At 39.0% G+C, this 20,457-nt stretch overlaps 1 protein-coding gene and 1 pseudogene across 6 annotated transcripts in view; one reads left to right on the forward strand and one right to left on the reverse strand.

The window, feature by feature from the left end:
* The window catches only part of REPS2 (RALBP1 associated Eps domain containing 2), a 227,911-nt gene that overhangs the window by 10,021 nt on the left and 197,433 nt on the right, over positions 1–20,457 (reverse strand). For 4 of the 6 annotated variants that reach the window (XR_015728266.1, XM_087871424.1, XM_060686702.2 and 1 more), the window contains 2 exons: positions 10,863–10,940; positions 7,909–8,057 (listed from right to left, as the gene is read on the reverse strand). Coding sequence is in view for 4 of the 6 variants with exons in the window: in XM_087871424.1 (XP_087727550.1) it covers positions 7,909–8,057; positions 10,863–10,940 (227 nt within the window). In the remaining 2 variants the exon portion in view is untranslated. Of the gene's footprint in view, positions 1–7,868; positions 8,058–10,862; positions 10,941–17,467; positions 17,549–20,457 lie in introns of all 6 variants that reach the window. The other 2 variants (XM_060686700.2, XR_015728265.1) reach the window with 2 other exon arrangements.
* LOC148113488 (uncharacterized) lies at positions 18,646–20,017 on the forward strand (annotated as a pseudogene).

The raw sequence follows: 20,457 nt of genomic DNA on the forward strand, positions 1-20,457 counted from the left end.
GCATACGAAGATATGTCCAAGAACTTTAACTGATCACAGCCCAGTTTGGGTGGAACTAGAGCAGGAAAGAGGGGAAAGGAGGTCTTGGAGGTTAAATGAGAATTTATTTAGATATGAAGATAACTTGTGTGAGCTTAAAAAACAAATGAAAGAATTTTTTATTAACAATATGAATAAAGGAACTTTGATGGAGATGGTATGGGATGCGTGTAAGGCATATATGAGAGGAACATTAATTTTTTTGAATAATAAATATAGATTAAAACAACAAAACAGACGGAAAGAGATAGAGCAGGAGATTAAAAAGAAAGAACAATTGCTTATAATTAATCCGGGAGATAAAAAGGTAAAAGATATGATTAATATTTTAAGAGAGCAATTTAATATGTTAATGGCTGGGCAAGTAGCAACCAGTATACAATATGCCAGACATAATACATTTTGTAATGCTAATAAACCTGGGAGATGGTTGGCTTACACGATGAGGAAAAAACAGAAATCACGTGTTATAGACAAGATAGAATTTAGAGGTAAAGAGATTTATCAACAGAATTTAATAAAAAAGGCTTTTTTGGAGTTCTACACAAAGTTATATGCTAAAGATGCAATTCAAGAGGTTGATATTGATAGATATTTAAAGATGGAGATTCCTGAACTAACGCTGGAACAGAGAGAGAGATTGAATCAGCCAATAACTTCCGAGGAAATTGTTGGGGCAATTAAACAATTAAAAATAGGTAAGGCTCCAGGAACAGATGGATTAACAGCTGTTTATTATAAACATTTACAATCTGAAATGTTAGAACCACTCAAAATTTTATTTAATAAAATACAAGGAGGAGGAGGAGTACCACCTTCTTGGAAAACAGCCTTTGTCTCACTAATTCCAAAGGAGGATCAAAATTCCATTAAACCTGAGAATTTCAGGCCAATTTCACTTCTGAATACTGATTATAAGATTTTTGCTAAAATATTAGCTAATAGATTAATGCCAATTATGCAACAAATAATTCACAATGATCAATCAGGGTTTATAAAAGGGAGACAAATGAGATATAATGTTAGACAAATTGTAAATTTACTGGAATATTTGGAAAAAAATAACCAAGTTCCTGCAGCGTTTATATTTTTGGATGCAGAGAAGGCATTTGATCGTTTGAACTGGCAATTTTTGTTTAAAATAATAGAGAAAATGCACTTTGGGGAATATTTTTCACAATCAATTAGAGCGATATACCAGCAGCAAACCGCACAAATTATAGTTAATGGAGGTTTAACAGAGGCTTTTAAAATTGAGAAAGGAACAAGGCAGGGGTGTCCTCTGTCCCCACTATTATTTATTTTGACTCTGGAGGTACTATTGAATAAGATACGTGATTCAGAAAAGTTGAAGGGTATTGTAATTAGACAACAAGATTATAGATTAAGAGCATTTGCAGATGACTTGGTTATTACTTTATCCCAACCTATAGAGTCAGTTCCATATATATTGGATATAATTGATCAGTACGGGAAAGTATCAGGATTTAGAGTTAATTCACATAAGACAAAGATGATAGTTAAAAATATGACTATACTTGAAAGAGATAAACTAGTAAGATTAACAGATTTTGAAATAGTTAAAAAGGTTAAATATTTAGGGGTATACATAGCAGCTTCAAACACAAAATTATACAAAAACAATTATGAGGTACTTTGGCAGAAGGTACAGAAGGATATGGAAAATTGGAAAAAATTACAGTTGTCTTTATTGGGTAGAATTGCAGCAATTAAAATGAATGTTTTACCTAGATTTTTATTTTTGTTCCAAATGATACCTGTGCTTAAGAAAGATGAAAATCTGAGAGAATGGCAGAAAGGTGTTAATATTTTTATTTGGGCTGGGAAAAAACCCAGAATAAAAATGAAAATTATACAAGATACACGTGAAAGAGGGGGTCTTAAAATGCCTAATTTAAGATTATATTATGAAGCAGCGGTCTTATCACAAATTAGTGATTGGTTTAATTTAACTGAGGGGAGAATTTTGAATTTAGAAGGTTATGATTTGTTATATGGATGGCATGCTTATTTGTTATATGATAAAAAAGTGGATAAAGTATTTAAGGTTCATATATTAAGAAATGCTTTGTTAAGGGTTTGGAAAAAATATCAATATAAGTTAAACTATAAGATACCTTTATGGGCAAATCCTAGACATGCAATAGAAAATATAAGTACAGAACAAAAACAGGAGGTGATTACCTATAAAGAGCTTCTTATTATGGAAAGGGGGGTAATGTATTTGAAATCTTTAGATATACTGAGAGAAGAAGGTATAATTTATACATGGTTTCAGTACGGTCAACTTCAAGCTAGATGGAAGGAAGATCAAAAAACTGGCTTTGTGCAAAATGAGGAGAATTTGGTAAAACAAATTAGAGATCAAAAACAAATGCATATTAAAAGGTTGTATAACGTTTTATTGGAAATAGATTCTGAGACGGAATTGGTTAAAGACTGTATGATTAAATGGGCACAAAATTTTCAAGAGCCAGTAATGATGGAGACTTGGGAAAAGATTTGGATTAGAAATGTGAAATTTACACAAGCACAAAATCTAAGAGAAAATTTTTATAAAATGTTTTATAGATGGCATTTAGATCCTAAAAAATTATCATGTATGTATTCTAATGTGCGAGCTAAATGTTGGAGATGTGACTGTGATGATGCAACTTATTATCATATATGGTGGACTTGTAGTAAAATCAAAGCATTTTGGATAAAGATTTGGTGGGTGATGCAGAATATTTTTAAAAAGAGACTGAAATTTACTCCACAGTTGTTCTTATTGGGTATAACTACGGACTGTACAGTTGCAGAGACTAAATTGATTTTGAACTTGATAACAGCAGCAAGATTGTTGGTAGCACAACACTGGAAGAAGGACTTTTTGCCTACTATTGATGACTGGATATTGAAAGTAACTAATTTAGCTGAAATGGCTAAAATTTCAGCATATCTGAAGGATCACACACAAGAAAGGTACATACAGGATTGGAGAAGATGGATTGATTATATAAAAAATAAGTATCAGACCAAAAAATATCAAATAGCTTATGAATGATTTCTTTTATTTGTATAAGTGTTATATAAGTGATATTAGAAGTATTATGTTTAAGAAATAGGATTTTATATATGGGGGGTTAAGAAATTTTTTTTTAGGGGTGTTAGTTTAATGATTGGTTATGCAATTTAGTTTATTGTTAAAGGTCAACAGAAATACCTTGTGTTCTGCTCTGGGAAGTCGGGGAGGGGGAGGGGGGGTTGGGAGGGGGGGTTGTGGGGAAAATGTGTATTGTTTTAAAACTTTTTCAATTAAAAAAAAAAAAGAATTACATCAAATTGGTTCTCTCATGGTCAGGGCCGGATTTAGATGAAAAGATGCCCTAGGCTATTCCACTTATGAGGCCCTTTCACCTATAGTGAAAATGTAATTTTAATTTTGCTAACAATTTGAATGTAGGCCCCTCTTGATCTTGAGGCCCTAGGCTGAAGCCTAGTTAGCCTATAGGAAAATCCGGCCCTGCTCATGGTCAAGTGCATTATATTTTTCTAAATCAGAGTCACTGACTGAGATGTGTGGTTATAGAAATTGAATGAGTGCATGAGTACATGAATGAGCAATAACTAGGTCTTCTATTTATTAAGGGGCACTCACTTATGATAGGACTCCTGACAACACCTGTTTTAAATGCAAATATCCTTCCCAGTTCATAGAACTTATATTATAAAACAGACTTCTGTTCTATTTCTTTCCCTTCAAAACTTTATTAGGAATATTTGCATCCAGATACATTTGTTATTTTCCTTTATTAAATAATACTTTGTTAGTTTTCTTCCTGACAAATGTGATCCACTGGAGAAGGAAATGGCAACCCACTCCAATATCTTTGCCATGAAAACCCCATGGACAGTACCAATAGGCAAAAAGATATGACGCTGGAAGATGAGCCCCTCAGGTCGGAAGGTATCCAATATACTACTGGGGAAGAGCAGAGGGCTAGTACTAGTACTGCCAGAAAGAGTGAAGTGACTGGGCCAAAGCCGAAAGGACGCTCAGCTGTGGATGCATCTGGTAGTGAAAGGCAAGTCTGATGCTGTAAAGATCTATTCGCCATAGGAACCTGGAATGTAAGATCCATGAATCAAGGCAAGCTGGACGTGGTAAAACAAGAGATGACAAGACTGAACATCAACATCTTAGGAATCAGCGAACTAATGGACAGGAATGGGTGGATTTAATTCAGATGACCATCAGGTATACTACTGCAGGCAAGAATCCCTCAGAAGAAATGGAGTAACTTTCATAATCAATAAAAGAGTAGGAAAAGCAATACTGGGATACAATCCCCAAAATGACAGAATGATCTCAGTTCGAATCCAAGGCAAACCATTCAATATCACAGTAGTTCAAGTCTATGCCCCAACCACTGGTGCTGAAGAGGATGAAATTGACCAGTTCTATGAAGCCCTACAGCACCTTATAGAATTAACATCAAAAAATGATGTCCTTATCATCATGGGGGATTGGAATGCTAAAGAAGGAAGCCAAAAGATAACCAGAATAACAGGCAAGTTTGGCCTTGGGGCACAAAATGAAGCATGGCACAGGCTGATAAAATTTTGTCAAGAGAATATGGTTGTCATAGCAAACACTCTTTTCCAACAATCCAAGAGATGACTCTACACATAGACATCACCAGACGGTCAACACAGAAATCAGATTGACTATGTGCTCTGCAGCCAAAGATGGAGAAGCTCTATACAGTCAGTAAAAACAAGACCAGGAGCTGACTGTGGCTCAGATCATGAGCTTCTCATTGCAAAATATAGGCTTAAATTGAAGAAAGTAGGGAAAAGCACTAGGCCACTCAGGTATGAACTAAATCATATCCCTGATGAATATACAGTAGAGGTAACAAATAGATTTAAGGAATTAGATCTGATAGACAGAATGCCTGAAGAACTATGGACAGAGGTTCGCAAACAATAGAATAGGAAGGACCAGAAACATCTTCAAGAAAATTGGAGATATGAAGGAAATGTTTCATGCAAAGATGGGCATGATAAAGGACCAAAATGGCAGGGACCTAAAGGAGGCAGAATACATTAAGAAGAGATGGCAAAATTACACAGAACAAGATTAACATCCCTGATAACCATGATGGGGTGGTCACTGACCTTGAGCCAGACATCCTAGCATGTGAAGTCAAATGGACCTTAGGAAATCTGAGCAACAACAAAGCTGTTGTGGAGGTGACAGTATTCCAGCTGAGCTATTCAAAATCTTAAAAGACGATGTAGTAAAAATGCTACACTCAATCTGCCAGCAAATTTGGAAAACTCAACAGTGGCCACAGGATTGGAAAAGATAAGTTTACATTCCAATTCCAAGGAAAGGCAATGCCAAAAAATGTTCAAACTATTGCACCATTGCACTCATTTCACATGCTAGTAAGGTTATGCTTAAAATCCTACAAGCTAGGTTCCAGCAGTATGTGTATGGAGAACTACAGGCAGGATTTCAAAGAGGCAGAGGAACTAGAAATCAAATTGCCAACGTACACTGGACCATGGAGAAAGCTAGGGAGTTTCAGAAAAACATCTACTTCTGCTTCATTGATTATGTTAAAGCCTTTGATTGTGTGAATCACACAAGTTCTTAAAGAGATGGGAGTACCAGACCATCTTATTTGTCTCTTGAGAAATCTATATGCGGGTCAAGAAGCAACAGTGAGAACTGGACACGGAACCACTGATTGGTTCAAAATTGGGAAAGGAGTTTGGCAAGGCTGTATACTATCGCCCTGTCTATTTAACTTATATGAGAGCACATCATGAGAAAGGGGCTAGATGACTCACAAGTTGGAATTAAGATTGCTGGGAGAAATATCAACCACCTCAGATATGCAGATGATACCACTCTAATGGCAGAAAGTGAAGAGGAACTAAAGAGCCTCTTGATGCGGGTGAAGGAGGAGAGTGCAAAAGTTGGCTTGAAACTCAACATTAAGAAAACTAAGATCATGGCATCTGGCCCTCTCAATTCCTGGCAAATAGATGGGGAAGAAATGGAGGTAGTGACATATTTTATTTTCCTGGGCTCCAAGATCACTGCAGATGGGGACTGCAGCCAAGAAATTAAAAGATGCTTGCTCCTGGGGAGGTAAGCTATGACAAATATAGACAGCATACTAAAAAGCAGAGACATCACCCTGCCAACAAAAGTGTGTATAGTCAAGGCTATGGTTTTCCCAGTTGCAATGTATGACTGTGAAAGTTGGACCATAAGAAAGGCTGAGTGCCAAAGAATTGAAGCCTCTGAACTATGGTACTGAAGAAGACTCCTGCAAGTCCCTTGGACTGCAAGGCGATCAAACCAGTCAGTCCTAGAGGAGATCAACCCTGACTGCTCTTTAGAAGGCCAGGTCCTGAAGATGAAACTCAAATACTTTGGCCACCTAATGAGAAGGAAGGACTCACTGGAGTCTGGCAAATGCTGGCAAAGATTGAGGGCAAAAGAAGAAGAGGACGACAGAGAACGAGGTGGCTGGATAGAGTCACTGAAGCAGTAGGCGTGAGCTTAAATGGACTCCAGAGGATGGTAGAGGACAGGAAAGCCTGGAGGAACGTTATCCATGGGGTCGCAATGGGTCGGACAACTTCACAACTAACAACAAGTTTTCTTCCAACTCAAGTAATTTATATATTACAAAGAAGTAGGGCAACATGCACTTCTTGTTACATGCACTTCTATATTCGCTACATCTTAATAACATAGAAATCAGTCCTAAATTATGATGCCACAAACTAAAACAGATTTTTTTTGGCAGATGATTTTCTGGATTTGTTATACCTTTCTATTCCACTTTTAAAAAGAAAGATATTTACAATTTTATTTATAAAGAAAACTAATGAATGATGAAAACAAAGCCAAAATTATTTCTAAGAGGTATTTTACAGTTCTCAATGAGGTGTTGATCACATGAGCTAAGGCACACATGAGCTAACACACAAAGCTTATGTGAAAATAAATCCTTGACTTGCTCTGACTTTCTAAAGCAGAGTTGATAGTTTGAGCTCTTGAATCTCCCAGTGTCTTTTCCTGAAAAATTTATAGTCTCTTCAACTGACTTCTTCCCCATCTCAGCATTCTAACTGTGGAAAACGAATATGTTAATTTTAATTCAAGCATTTCCCTCTAGTATATTATGCCACTAGGAAACACCTCCTTATAAGTGAGGCTCAAACAAGAATACTGCTTGCAGATCACAACAATTCTAAGGAGCCTTCAAACTTCCACATTATTCACCCCTCACCACCCATTACATATGCCTTAAAAGGGCATGATTTACAGTTGCTTCTTAGAACATTTGGGGAAAAGCAAGAACTGATGCTGAACAGACTCAAATATTAGAAAAAGCTTCTGTGCGCATCAATGCTACAGCACATTTAGTTGTTAACCTCATCTGTTAACCGAATTAGAGTCCTAGAAGGGATATACAATTTTCTATCCAGGCTCTTGCAAAACGTCAGTGTTCTCCACCCACAACTGAACCATGATTAACTGTTCTCTAGAGAATTCTCTACATAGTCCAGCAGGTAATATTTTAGCAGCACAGGCATTTTTGACAGTGGATTTGCATTCCCCAAACTAATAAGAAGAAATGAATTGCATAAACTGTATCTCTATACTTTTGTACTGTGTATTGTCCCTAAGAAGAGATATTTTCAAAGTAGTTGACTTGCATTTTATCCCATAAAATTCCCATATTCCTTCCTCTGAAGGAAATCTAAGCCCCTCTATATTGTCACAAAACCCACACCTCTCCCAGTTTTGCATGTAGCATAAATCAGCCCTTTTACTTTGAAAACGCATGATGAAGTTTGATGGTAGTTAAGGAAGAGGAAGTTGCACTTTTCGTAGGAGAAACTTCCTGGTTCTCCAGCATGTGGCTTTCAGGTCGGAATTTCTTGTAAATTGACTTTGATGGTAGCTGAGTAAGTACAAGGTCCTATGAAATTTAAAAAAATCATATTTTTTTAAAAATTATTTTTTATTAGAAATTTCAAAGAAAATACTTGTGAAGACAAGGAACAAAAAAGAGATAAAACAATAAAATAAACAAGGGGTCTACAAACATCATAAAAGCTAAAAAAATATATATCCAGTATTGTGTACTACTATATCGTTAGTTGATTGTGAATAATGGAATATATTGTATCTTTTTATAAGCCTGAAAATGACTATTAAACTCCAAACCAAGATTCCCCAAACTTTCTTGGTTAGTGGCTCAGAAAGGGGGGAGTGTGGGGTGCATGGGATGCCCCATGCACCCCACACGCACCTGCCACTCCTACAAGCCCTAGTTAATATGCCCCTTAGTGGCAGCCGCAAAGAGCGGCAGGCCCAGTAATGCGCCTCGCACACCGCACTCTTGCCAGCCATAGCCCTGTCGACCTGGAACTGGGGGGAGAGGGACTCGCACTGGAGCTCCGAGCAGTGGCCAGTGCGGGCTTTGTTTGTACAGCCATGAAGCGGGATCGGTGTGGCTGGTTCTTGCCCGCAGCATTGCTGGCCAGGATTGGGTCAGAGCTGCTGCTGCTGCCAGCCAAGATCAGCAGGCCAGATTTGGTGAGCCCGATGAATCGCCGCTGCTCGGGAGGAAAAGAGAGAGAGGAGGCACTGCGAGAGAGTCCATTTCTCATGTTCTTCTCCTCCCAGGTGGCGGCAGCGCATTCAGCTCACTGAATCTGGCCTGCTGATCTTGGCTGGCAGGGGAAGTGGTAGATGGAAAAGGTTCGAGTTCGACAAATTGGAATTAATTGACTGAACTCGCGAGATGTTTTTTACGGTAGTCCCACAAACTTGTTTCCTTGCACACAATGGTGAGAAATGCGATGGAGCTGGAAGTCAGGTAAGACACACGTCTCGCTTCTCCGTGTCCCAGCACTCCCCACCTGCCACCCCCACCTGCCACTCCCCCTCGCTGGCCGAGATCAGCAGGCCAGATTTGGTGAGCTGAACACACCACCAGCCGGAAGGAGAAGAACGTGAGAAATGGGCTTTTTCATTGCGCCTCCTCTCTTCCTCGGCCGACAGCGGCAGTGGCTCTGACCCGATCCTGGCCGGCAATGCTGTGGGCAAGAACCGACCACGCCGATCCCACTTCATGGCTGCACAAAGCTTGGGGCTCCGGCGCCATCCCCCTCCTCCCAGTCCCAGGTTGACAGGGTTAGGGCTGGCAAGAATGTGTTGCGTGAGGTGCATCGCTGGTCCTGCCGCTCTTTTTGCGGCTGCCACTAAGAGATGGGACACAGTAGCTAGGGTTTGTGGAGTGGCCTCCGCGAGGCCATTCCACATGGATGGCAGGTGCATGTGGGGCACATGGGGCATGTTCCTCCCCTTCTCCCCCACTTCACCTCCTCACCTCATGCTGTTTGCATGGGAAACAACGAGGAGGCCCAGCAACACATGGGGCGCATCACTGGATCTCCTGCCACTTTTGCAGCTGCAAAAACGGCTATGGTTGCTGGAGGCGGTAGCTTGAGCAGCACCGGTGAAGCAGCTGCTTTGTGAATGGTAGGATGGCCTGCTGCGACCATTGCACTATTACCAGTAGATAAGGAGGGGGGCGTGAGGCACGTTGCTGGGCCTGCCATTCTTTTTGCAGCCATCACTAAGAGAAGGTGTGCGGTAGCTAGGGTTTGAGGGAGTGGCCTCTGCGAGGCTGTTCCGTGTGGATGGCAGGTGTGTGTTGGACATGTCCCCCCCCTTTCCCCCGCCTCCTCACCTCATGCTGTTTGCATGGGAAGAAACAAGGAGGCCCATCGACGCTAGGGCTGGCAAGAGTATGCCAGAAACAGAAATTTCTGGCAAGAGTGTGCCAGTAACAGAGACAGAACTTCAGCTGATCCACAGACCAAGGTTAAGGGGTCTCCTGCACCTCAAAAATAATAAGACCTCCCCGAAAATAAGGCCAAGCGTTTATTTCGGGTGTGTGTGTGTGTCAGAAACACAGTACTTGAACATTCTGCCAGGGATGCTACAGTTTTCTAGCATTGGATTCATTCATTCATCTTTGTAAATGCAACATGAGTTGTGCTAGAAATATTGTCACAGCATTAATCAACTGAACTAAAAAATACATTTCAGCTCAAAATTCCTGACTTATAACTTCATAAATTTATTATTATGAAATTCTTGGAAAAATTTCTTACTTTGAAAATCAATTAATGATGAGAAAGTCTGATTTTTTCCACCATAAATAATTTCAATGGCAATAGGATATTGTTATAAAATCTTTATATAAAATAGGTATATATATATTTCTTTTTCTTTACTGAGATAATCTTTCCCTGGATTAAAAACTCTGAAAGATTTTCATATGTTCACTGTCTTGAGCTATTTATAAGAATAATAGACAAATTCCCCCCCCCAAAAAAACTAATAAATATATCATACATCTGTTGATCAGCTTTTTGATTAAGATTGCCATTTTAAAAGACGGATTTATATTGTCTCAATTTTTTTCAGAGACTAAGATTAAAATATTAAATGAGCGTTTTCTTAGATTTAATATTTTCTTTGTTCCATAAAAACACAATGACAGTAACAAATTTTATTAGAAACTAAAAATGGCAAAATGGCATGAACAATGGGAAATAAAAACAAGATTTGAGCAAAAAACAATGCTGAAATTATCTACACAATACTGAACAATGTAATTATTACAAATAAGTGTATATGGAAGTATATGATTAATTTTATAGATCTGAAACAAGGACTTACTATTGAAGATTACATGATAGGTCCTTACCTTTTTTGCTGGGCTGCTTTCTTGTGATGGGGACATGTTCATTGGCAAATGTGAGTTTATTTCAGAGTCTTGTTCTATCTGTAACAATGTGAAAATATTGTAATGCCTGGAAGTGTATATTGAAATCATGCATACAATCTAAAAGCAGTCACTTGTCAGTTGTAGTTTTGTGCACTCTACTAGAAATCTCCACTGAATAAAGACTTGCAAAGTTTGTTGTAAATGAACCTGCTAAACCATAGTGATTTGTGCAATATCAGAACTCAATAAAAGAAAGGACTTGCAACAGAAATTTTATTTATGTGATGAGAATGCTATCAAGTTCACATCTCATTTAGAGTTAACAGAAGATGGGACTTAGATGTGAATCTTTGGGAGAAAAAAGCCAGAACGATTCAGAAACAAAATTCCCAGGGCTTTTGTTTTCTTTTGGAAAATATTGTAAAAAGTAAAAACAAAACAAAAATCTCTTTAAAGAAGCATTTACTGTTAAGATACAGTTTAGAATAAGACAAGAGATTATTCATTGTTATCTTTTACTCTTTCAAAGTGTATTTATCTGAACCATCAAAACACTACAGTTCTATACAGAGGAGAAGTAGAACTCTATTTGTGTTACCGTCTTGGAACATGTTAGTTATTGGGGATGTGCATAGTTTGTGAAAATGATGCTTCACAAAGCACATTACAATAAGTGATGCATCCTTCCTGTTACAACAATTTTAGAGCTTCTTCAACATCACAATACAGTTTGGTTGACCAAACTACTAGCTTCAATGTATGCTAAGAAATCAATTTGGTTCAAAAGAAAAGAAATGTAAAATGAAGAAATTGGATAAATGGTTGTAAAACTGAACATTTCCAGGGTTTTTTTCTTGTTTTTGCCTTCATAGTCTGGCTGAGAATACCAAGTTAACACTTTGCAGCTACAGAACTATTACCCCTTTTCTTTTTCTGTGTATGCAGCTTCTTTGGCCTTGTAAGTTATCTTCTAAAAAGTTATTAATATTTCCATAATGGTTTTAATTCCAATTGCATATTGGGGTGCTCAGTGCCAATGGGCTGAAGTAGTCTAGAAGCTACAGAAAATGAATGAATAAATGTTTTCTGAAATCCCCATGTAATAAAGTATTTAGTGTATAAAACTTTCAATACACATGCCTTACATGTAGTGAGCAAGGTGTTGAAGGATAACTTCATTTTCAATTAAAAAATAATTTGAACACCTGAATAATATAACCATCAGATGTTACATACATACGTTCCATGTATAAGACAGCAGCAATACTACACATCTGATTTTCTAAACTTTCCAAACTGAGTATTTTATTTTTAATTTTTATATTTTAATCTAGAAAAATCAGACCACATAGATAAATGTGTGCATCTTAATAGAATGCATCTTAATACAAGTGGGAAAATGCTGGAAGAATAGCAGTGGGCAATTTATGATATATTGTGAGACTTCTGTTGTATGGAAGTGAAAGTTGGATATGTTAGGAGAAATATAAAAATTGAATACAGTGGAAGTGGGTCCTTAGAAGAACATGTGGTAAATCAAGAAGACATAGAGCAAACAAATGAATGCATGTTAAATATAGTTTTAAGATTTATAAAAGTGACACATTGCTAAGAATCCTTTGTGATATAATCAATGAATCAAAGGAGAATACAAAATTACTGTTCTATAAAAGGCCACTGGGGATATACCTGCCTTGGAAATTAAGCTGTTCAAGAAACTGGAAGCATTGTGGCGAGACCGGCTGGAGAAATAGTGGCTCTGATGAGCCCCACGAAAATCCAGCCAAACTGCTGTCAGGAGGTCTTCGGACCGGAACTGTCCTGTAGGGATGGTGAAGAAGGAGAGGTGCCTCAGATGACAAAGAGGAACAGGCAAGTTCCTTGAAAGGTCGAAGGCTGCTCTTTGAACCGGTGGCAGGGGCGGCGGCCATTGAAAAATGACCACTCTGAAGCTGGGGCAACTGGACTAAGTTGTTTGTGCAGGTGTGGTGTCTGATAGGAGTGCTGGTACCAGGTGAGTGATTGGCCAACTCAAAAGTAAAAAAGAAAATTTTTAATAACCTTAAAAGGTGTCCCAGAGTGGAAATGAGCAGCTAATTGGCATTTGGGAAAGTTAATGGAGGGAGAACAAAGAGGAGGTTAAAATACTAAAGCGCAAGAAAGAAAATTTTACAACTGGATTTAAAATTGGATTTGGAGAAATTAAAAACAACATAAGAAAAAGAAACCGGAGGAAAAGAACTCTTTATGTGGATTTAAAATATTTTTGAGAATTTTTGCTGAGAATATTGTGGATTTGAGAGAGACATTTGCTGGTGGAAAGTGAGTAGTGCAATATTGGTGGGAAGACAGAAGAAAAAACAACAGCCGTGACTGTGATTTAATCTGGAAACTGAGAACTTTTAAGGAGTATCTGTTTTTCTGAACTATTTGGTTTCGACTGTCAACAATTGTGGAAAATAACAAAGCTTTAATTTGGAGTGGATTGGATAAATATTTGAATTGGATACTATTTGGAATTAAAAAGAAACTATTTGGACTTTAGAATTTCAATTAAGTATAAAGTAAAAGTGTTAACAATTTTTTAAATTTACAATAAGGAGTCTTGGATGTGTGAAGAACTAATTGAGATATTTAAAAATATGTGTAAATCACTAAAGGGTAATAAAAAGTTAGAAATTTTGCTGGAACATACAGAGCAGGAAAAAGAGAGTATAAGTGAGGAGCAAGAAAATAATATTGAAAGAAAAGGAATTGAAAACAAAAAGCAGTTAGATGATTTCACTGGGATTAATAGTAGCAAAACAAGAGTGGATAGGAGTGAATATTCCCCCAAAAAGAATCAAACAAAGGGAAAAGAAGGAAATAGTGTAAAGAGACTAGGAGAAAACTTGGAGAGAATTACTCAAGTTATATATTTAAAAGTGAGAAAATGATTCAGGAGAAAAGACATAATAAATAAATAAATTAAAAAAAAAATAGAAGTCAAAAGAACGGGATAAAAGGAGGAAATTACTAAGAAGTGGAATTTTGGAGAGACCAAGAGAAAATGGCTAAAGAGGGAAGAATAGTGGAAAGGAGGAAGGGAAATAAGGTATATGTTAGTAGATTTAAGGGAATTGTATTATTATTATTAATTGTGGAAGGTCAATTAAGTTAAAGGATTTTAATGTAAGAAGTCAATATGATGATGTATATTGCTTAGAGTAAAACAGAAAGCAGATGAAATATGAAATGGTAATTGGGTTTAATTATGAAGACAAGTTAAATTAAGAGACAAAATTGAAATGCTAAAAAGTGGGATGGGGATTTTCAAAATATATGCTGTAAATGAAGAAATAAGATAATTGAGGTTATTGTAAGAAATTAGGAATCAAGGGTGGATAGTGTTACTGTTTATGTATTATGTATTAAGAAGAGAGTAAGATAAGATGTGTATAATTAATTAAGTTAAAGGGTTTTAATATAAGAATTGAACATGATGACATATATTGTGTATAGTTGAAAAGTGGGGAATTTTGAGAAATATATTTGGCAAATGGAGAAATAGACAATTAATTGATGTTATTGTAAGAAATTAGGAGTTAAAGGGTGGATAGTGATACAGTTGATGTATTATGTATTAAGAAGAGATTAAGATAAGATAAAGAAATATGGAAAGAATATTATGGCCAAAATTGGAAATATGTAAAATGTTTTTTTGGGGGGAAAAAAGAGATGAAATAACAAGACAGGATGAAAAATGATGGATTTGTGATAAAGACTTATATAAAAGGGATGAATATGGAAAAATCAATGTATAAGATGTGACCCGGTCAACACTCTGTTCATAAAGTATTTATAATGAAAGAAAATTTTTAATAAAACTTGCTTACACACACACACACACACACACACACACACACACACACACACACACAAAGGGAATTAAGCTGTTCAGAAAGAGGAAAACAGCTACCGAGAATAGCTGCCCTTGCTAGGATATACAGAGCCCTTGACATTCTGTTAATTAAGGATGCTGCGGCTGATAGTACTGAAGGCCAAGAGGCCTAGCAGAACAGGGATAGTGTTGGTCCTTCCATCCATGCCTCACTGTAGGAGAGTAATCTAAGCAACCAATTTGATTTCCATTCTGTACTCTGGCCTGAACCCCAACTATCTATCCAGATAATCTGATTCTTTCTAGAGCCCATCTAGAGTAAATGACAAACCCATCACTTTCTTCATAATTTTCCCTAAGGAGGGGAGGTTGGATATTGCCTACCTGCCTATCAATCATTGGTTGTATGGTCATGCAGGCAAAATGAATGAGGATTTAATAGCAAAACCAAATATATGAAGTGTGTATAAACTGAGAGAAAAGAAAATTGTGGTTGGATGAAATTGATGAGATCTTCATAAAGAGAAGAATTTTGACAACAAAATGCAATATATGGTGAAATCCAGGATAGCTTTCAAGGAACGATATGGAGAGAATATAAGTAAATGTTAGTGGAATAAACTAGATTTATAGGTAGTTCTGGAGTTTTTTGGTCTTTAATTTTTTTGGCTTACCATGCTTTACCTAGTGTTGCTAATATAAATGGGAATAATGATAAGCATGGTATATATGTTATTTGTAGAGTAAGACAGCATTTTCCAACCTTTGCGGCTTTGCGACCTGGCTAGGGGAATTGGGTTGCGCGAGGTGAGGCTGGTGTGCACGAAAGTTGAGCTGCGCGCACACACACTCTGACCAGCCACTCATGCGGCCCAATTCCAAATAGGCCACAGCCCGGTAATGGACCATGGATTGGGGCTGGGGACTCATTTACTAAGATATGACTTTTCATATCTGATTCTGATTACAAATTTGAAATACAGAGATGTATTCATTTTAAGAAACAGCATGTAAAAATAAAGTATGAAAACAACGATGGCCAAGCTGCAACCATTGTTTTCAAAGTAATACATTCCACCAGAGAATGTTCAAGTCAAAACCTGGAAAAATGGAGCTGCATAAATATTATGCATCCCTATTTTAAATAATAAAATTAACAAGAGATAAAAACTGGTTGCTATATCCTTAAAGTGCCACCTAGTGGAATCTATCAAAATATTTTTAATTAGAGAGAAGCACTCCTATATCAGTACCTCAACATAACAGTATTTAGATTTTTTTCAACATACATTATTTACAATTGCCTAAAGCTGGCAATTCCAAATATTGTATGTTGAGAAAGAATTAAAGTAGCCAGCTATAGAGCAGACTTGAGAAAAATGTTTCACCTGAATATTTTTGTTACTGTGCCTGGAAATATACCATGGAATCTTATACAGCAGTCCCTTTATTTGGAAACCAAAAATAGGTTATCTATTTATTTGTGCTTTGTTTTATTACATTGGGACATAAAGGATTAAACAACTGGATTCTAGTAAATTATTTTATCATGATGAGGGATTAATTGGTTTAATAGGACTGACTCCTAGATAAGTATGTATGCTGGGCTGAATTGTACTATCAGCTGCCTAGAATCAGAGATGACATAAAAGTTGCAATAAATAAATAAATAAGCAAACACATTTATGATTTCAGCCTTTTTAATTATGCTGTCATTAAGAGCTGCTTCATAGATTCATAAGAATCATGCATGAAGTCCAATCATGAGTGGTCATGGCTCTACAAATGTTGGAAACATTTGAAATTAATTGTTCCCATGAAGTCATCTGGTTGCCCTGAATTTATTCAACTTGTCCACAACATATAAGTTGCAAACTTAGCATGAACATTTTTCTTCTTGCTTTGCCTGGTGGGAAGATGATTCACAATAATTTACTTATTTCATTTACTAAATTTACTTATTAAATTTAGATACCGCCCATCTCACTCTGAGACTATTTACTACATTTTTATACTGTCACACAGGAATATTTTGTACCAACTACATCTTCTGCCAAGGTAATCCCATGTAGAGAACATTGCATTCATATATGAGATGTAACCAAGATATGGGAAGCAATGGCTTTTACCTGCCTATCTAGGAGTAATTCAGTATCTATAAAAGTTATAGTTACTAGCTGCTAGCCTGGCGTTGCTGGGGTATTTATTTACCCCAATCCTGTATTAGACAGGAAAAGCCATCACTCACTGTGGTGAGAATTAGAGATCTAATTTCCCTGGCCAACAGCTTGGGAAAAATTCTCCAGGGAACAGCCTTTGAGGCAGTTATCTGCATTAGCAGGCATCTCCCCTGACAACTTGCCCTCTTGCTTGAAGCTGAGGGCCTAGGGGGTTTATTTTTTGTTTGTTTGTTTTTTTAAGAACTAATCCACTTTACCAGAGGGAGGCCCCTTGTGGAGTACTGTGAAGCCATTACCATGGCAACTCCATTGTGATGTACATTAGAAGCCATTTTAAGGCACAACAGGCTGTATCTTGACAGAACTTGATTACAAAATGCACACTATCACTGTCAAAATACTGTGATTTGATACTATAGATATAATTTATTCCTTTTCATTTCAGCAGCCCAGGCGTTCCAGAGTTATGCTGGAACACTCACACACACAGACACACACCCCAACGAGTGTTAGGGGTGTCTTACCTCCACAGTATTTTTTCCCAGAGAGTAAGTCATCTGTGTACCAAGTTTGGTTGAAAAAGCTTGAGCCATTCCAGAGTTATGCTGGAACACAAACACACCCGAGGTGTTAGGGATATATTACCTCCCTCCCCCCCCCACAGTATTTTTTTCCAGAGAGTAAGTCATCTGTGCAGCAAGTTTGGTTAAAATTGCTCGAGGCATTCCAGAGTTATGCTGGAATACAGACACACACACAGACCCCCCCCGAAGGGTGTTAGGGGTGTCTTACCCACATAGTGTTTTTTTCCAGAGAGTAAGTCATCTGTATACCAAGTTTGGTTAAAATTGCTCGAGACATTCCAGTTATGCTGGAACACACACACACACACACACCAGGGAGGTCTTACTCCCACAGTATTTGTTTCCAGAGGGTAAGTCATCTGTGTACCAAGTATTGCTGAGCACATTATAAGCCACCCTGAGTCTCCGGAGAAGGGCAGCATATAAATCAAATTAAAAAAAAAAAGTTTGGTTAAAATTGTTTGAGGCATTCTAGAGTTATGCTGGAACACACACACACACACACACACACACACACACACACACACACACACACACACACACACACACACACCAGAGTGCCTTACCCTCACAGTATTTGTTTCCAGAGAGTAAGTCAACTATATATCAAGTTTGGTTAAAATTGCTCGAGGCGTTCCAGAGTTATGCTGGAACACACACAGACAGACACACACACCAGGGGTGTCTTATCCCCACAGTATTTGTTTCCAGAGAGTAAGTCAACTGTGTACCAAGTATATACATACATAGATCCTTTTTTATATACTGTATATAGATAACCTGATCCTTTGGGGGTATTGTTATCACATAATTTCTGAATTCACTTGTTATGTATATAGTTTTGGCGGGAGATTTAAACAACAATGGGTCACTTGTGATTGGTCAGCTCCCTGGCTGGCAAGGTATATAAAGGGAGCTGTGTTCCTGTAACCTTTGCTGAAGTTCACACTACAATAAAGAGCTGTTGTTATGCACTACCTTGCTTCTGCCTCCTCAATCGCCCAATTTAACATTGGCGACGAGTGTGGGATTGAGGCAACGAGAAGCAAGTTGAAAAAAAGCTACCAGCAGCGGATTCAGCTAGGCTGACGAGCTTCATACATAGCAGGACTACCATGATGTCTGCGTATGTACCACCAAAGCCTTTCGACCCCGAGAGAGAGAAGTGGGGGTCGTACATGATCCGATTCGAGTGCTCCCTGGAAGCCAGCGACATGCACAATCTTGCAGGCAACAGAAAAAGGGCACTCTTCCTGAGCCACTGCGGGCCAGACGTTTTTGACATGGCTGAGTCATTTTCTGAGCCGACTCTGGTCCAAACGGTATTGTGGGAAGTGCTACAAGCCTCGCTTAAAGCACATTGCGCCCCGGTACCATCCAAGTTTGTCCAGCGGTACGAGTTCCGGCAGCGAGTACAGCGAGAAGGAGAGCTGATCAGCGTTTACATGGCTGCCCTGCATAAGGCTGCAACGCATTGCGACTACCGAGACCTCAATGAGGCGCTCCTAGAGCAACTAATCTGTGGCGTTAGAGATATACGCCTACAGAGAAGGTTGCTCGCAAAGCCTAACCTGACTCTACCCAGCGCCCTCGATGAAGCAAGGGCACACGAGTCATCCACCAAGGCTGCGGAGACCCTGCAACGTCCAACCACCTCACAAGCTACCTTGAGGTCGACAACAGTACACCGTGAGACAACCCAAACCGACAGCGAGGAAGAGCCGGACAAAGACGTCTTCCAAACCGAAAGGCAGAAACGCGAGCAGAGAGAGCGTCGCGGGAGCTGCTCAAGCTGCGGAGGATCACACCAGAGACAGACCTGTAAGTTCAGGGACGCCATCTGCAGACGCTGCGAGAAGAAGGGGCATTTGGCGAGAGTCTGCCGGGCAAACCTACTGGTCAACCACAAGCCAAGAGACGGCTACAGCCAATCAGAGCCGGCACGGCACAAGCGGACCGGTAAAGATGGCGACCCAAGGAAAAGGCGTGAGTTTCAAAACCAGAAGCAGCACCAGGATTGGCCAGCACGACCATCAAAAAAAAGGTCGACACCACGGTCAAAATCGAAGGAAGCACGTGTGAGATGGAGATTGATACTGGATCATCTCTATCCATCATGTCCTGGGCCACCCTGAAAGCGGTGAGAGCCAACTACAGCACCAGCGGATAAGGCTTCAGGATTACCAAGGAAACCGCATAGCCATGGAAGAAGTTGGCATGTTCCAGGTCGAGTATGGAGAGCACCGGAAGAAGCTTCCCCTCACCGTGGTCAGCGAACAACTACCGAGCTTCCTGGGGCTGGACTGGTTTAAGGCCCTTGGAATGGGATTCACCAGAGTCCACAGCGCAAGCAGCGAGCTAGCCCGGAGCAGCAGCAGTCTGAGAGATGACCTGCTGAAGGAGTTCCAGGACGTGTTCAACGACCGGCTGGGCAAGTACGAGGGGACCCCTATTTCTTTTAATCTTGACCCCAAAATAGCCCCAATCTGACTTAAGGCTAGACTTAGCCCTTAAGCCTTAAGGCCTTAAGCCCTTTGCACTAAAGCCTAAGATTGACTTGGAACTGGACAAACTAATTAAACCGGGGGTGTTAGTCCCAGTAGACCACGCCAAATGGGAGACCCCCATCATGACACCCATCAAGCCTGATGGGTCTGTGCACATCTGCGCGGACTACAAATGTACAATTAATAAGGGTCTCCAGCAGAGCGCTTACCCCGTCCCAATCATACATCATTTGCTCCATTCGCTGAGTCCAGGCAAGATCTTCGCAAAACTTGATCTTGCGCAGGCGTACCAGCAACTGCCGGTAGATGGCGCTACCGCGGAGGCACAGACTATTGTAACTCACAGAGGTGCCTTCAAATGCACTAGGCTACAATTCAGAATTAGTGTAGCCCCCGGCCTGTTCCAAAGTATGATGGAACGCC

The sequence above is a fragment of the Pantherophis guttatus genome, chromosome 5 (assembly GCF_059756535.1).
Source record: "Pantherophis guttatus breed Tessera chromosome 5, ASM5975653v1, whole genome shotgun sequence".
Classification (NCBI taxonomy): Eukaryota; Metazoa; Chordata; class Lepidosauria; order Squamata; family Colubridae; genus Pantherophis; species Pantherophis guttatus.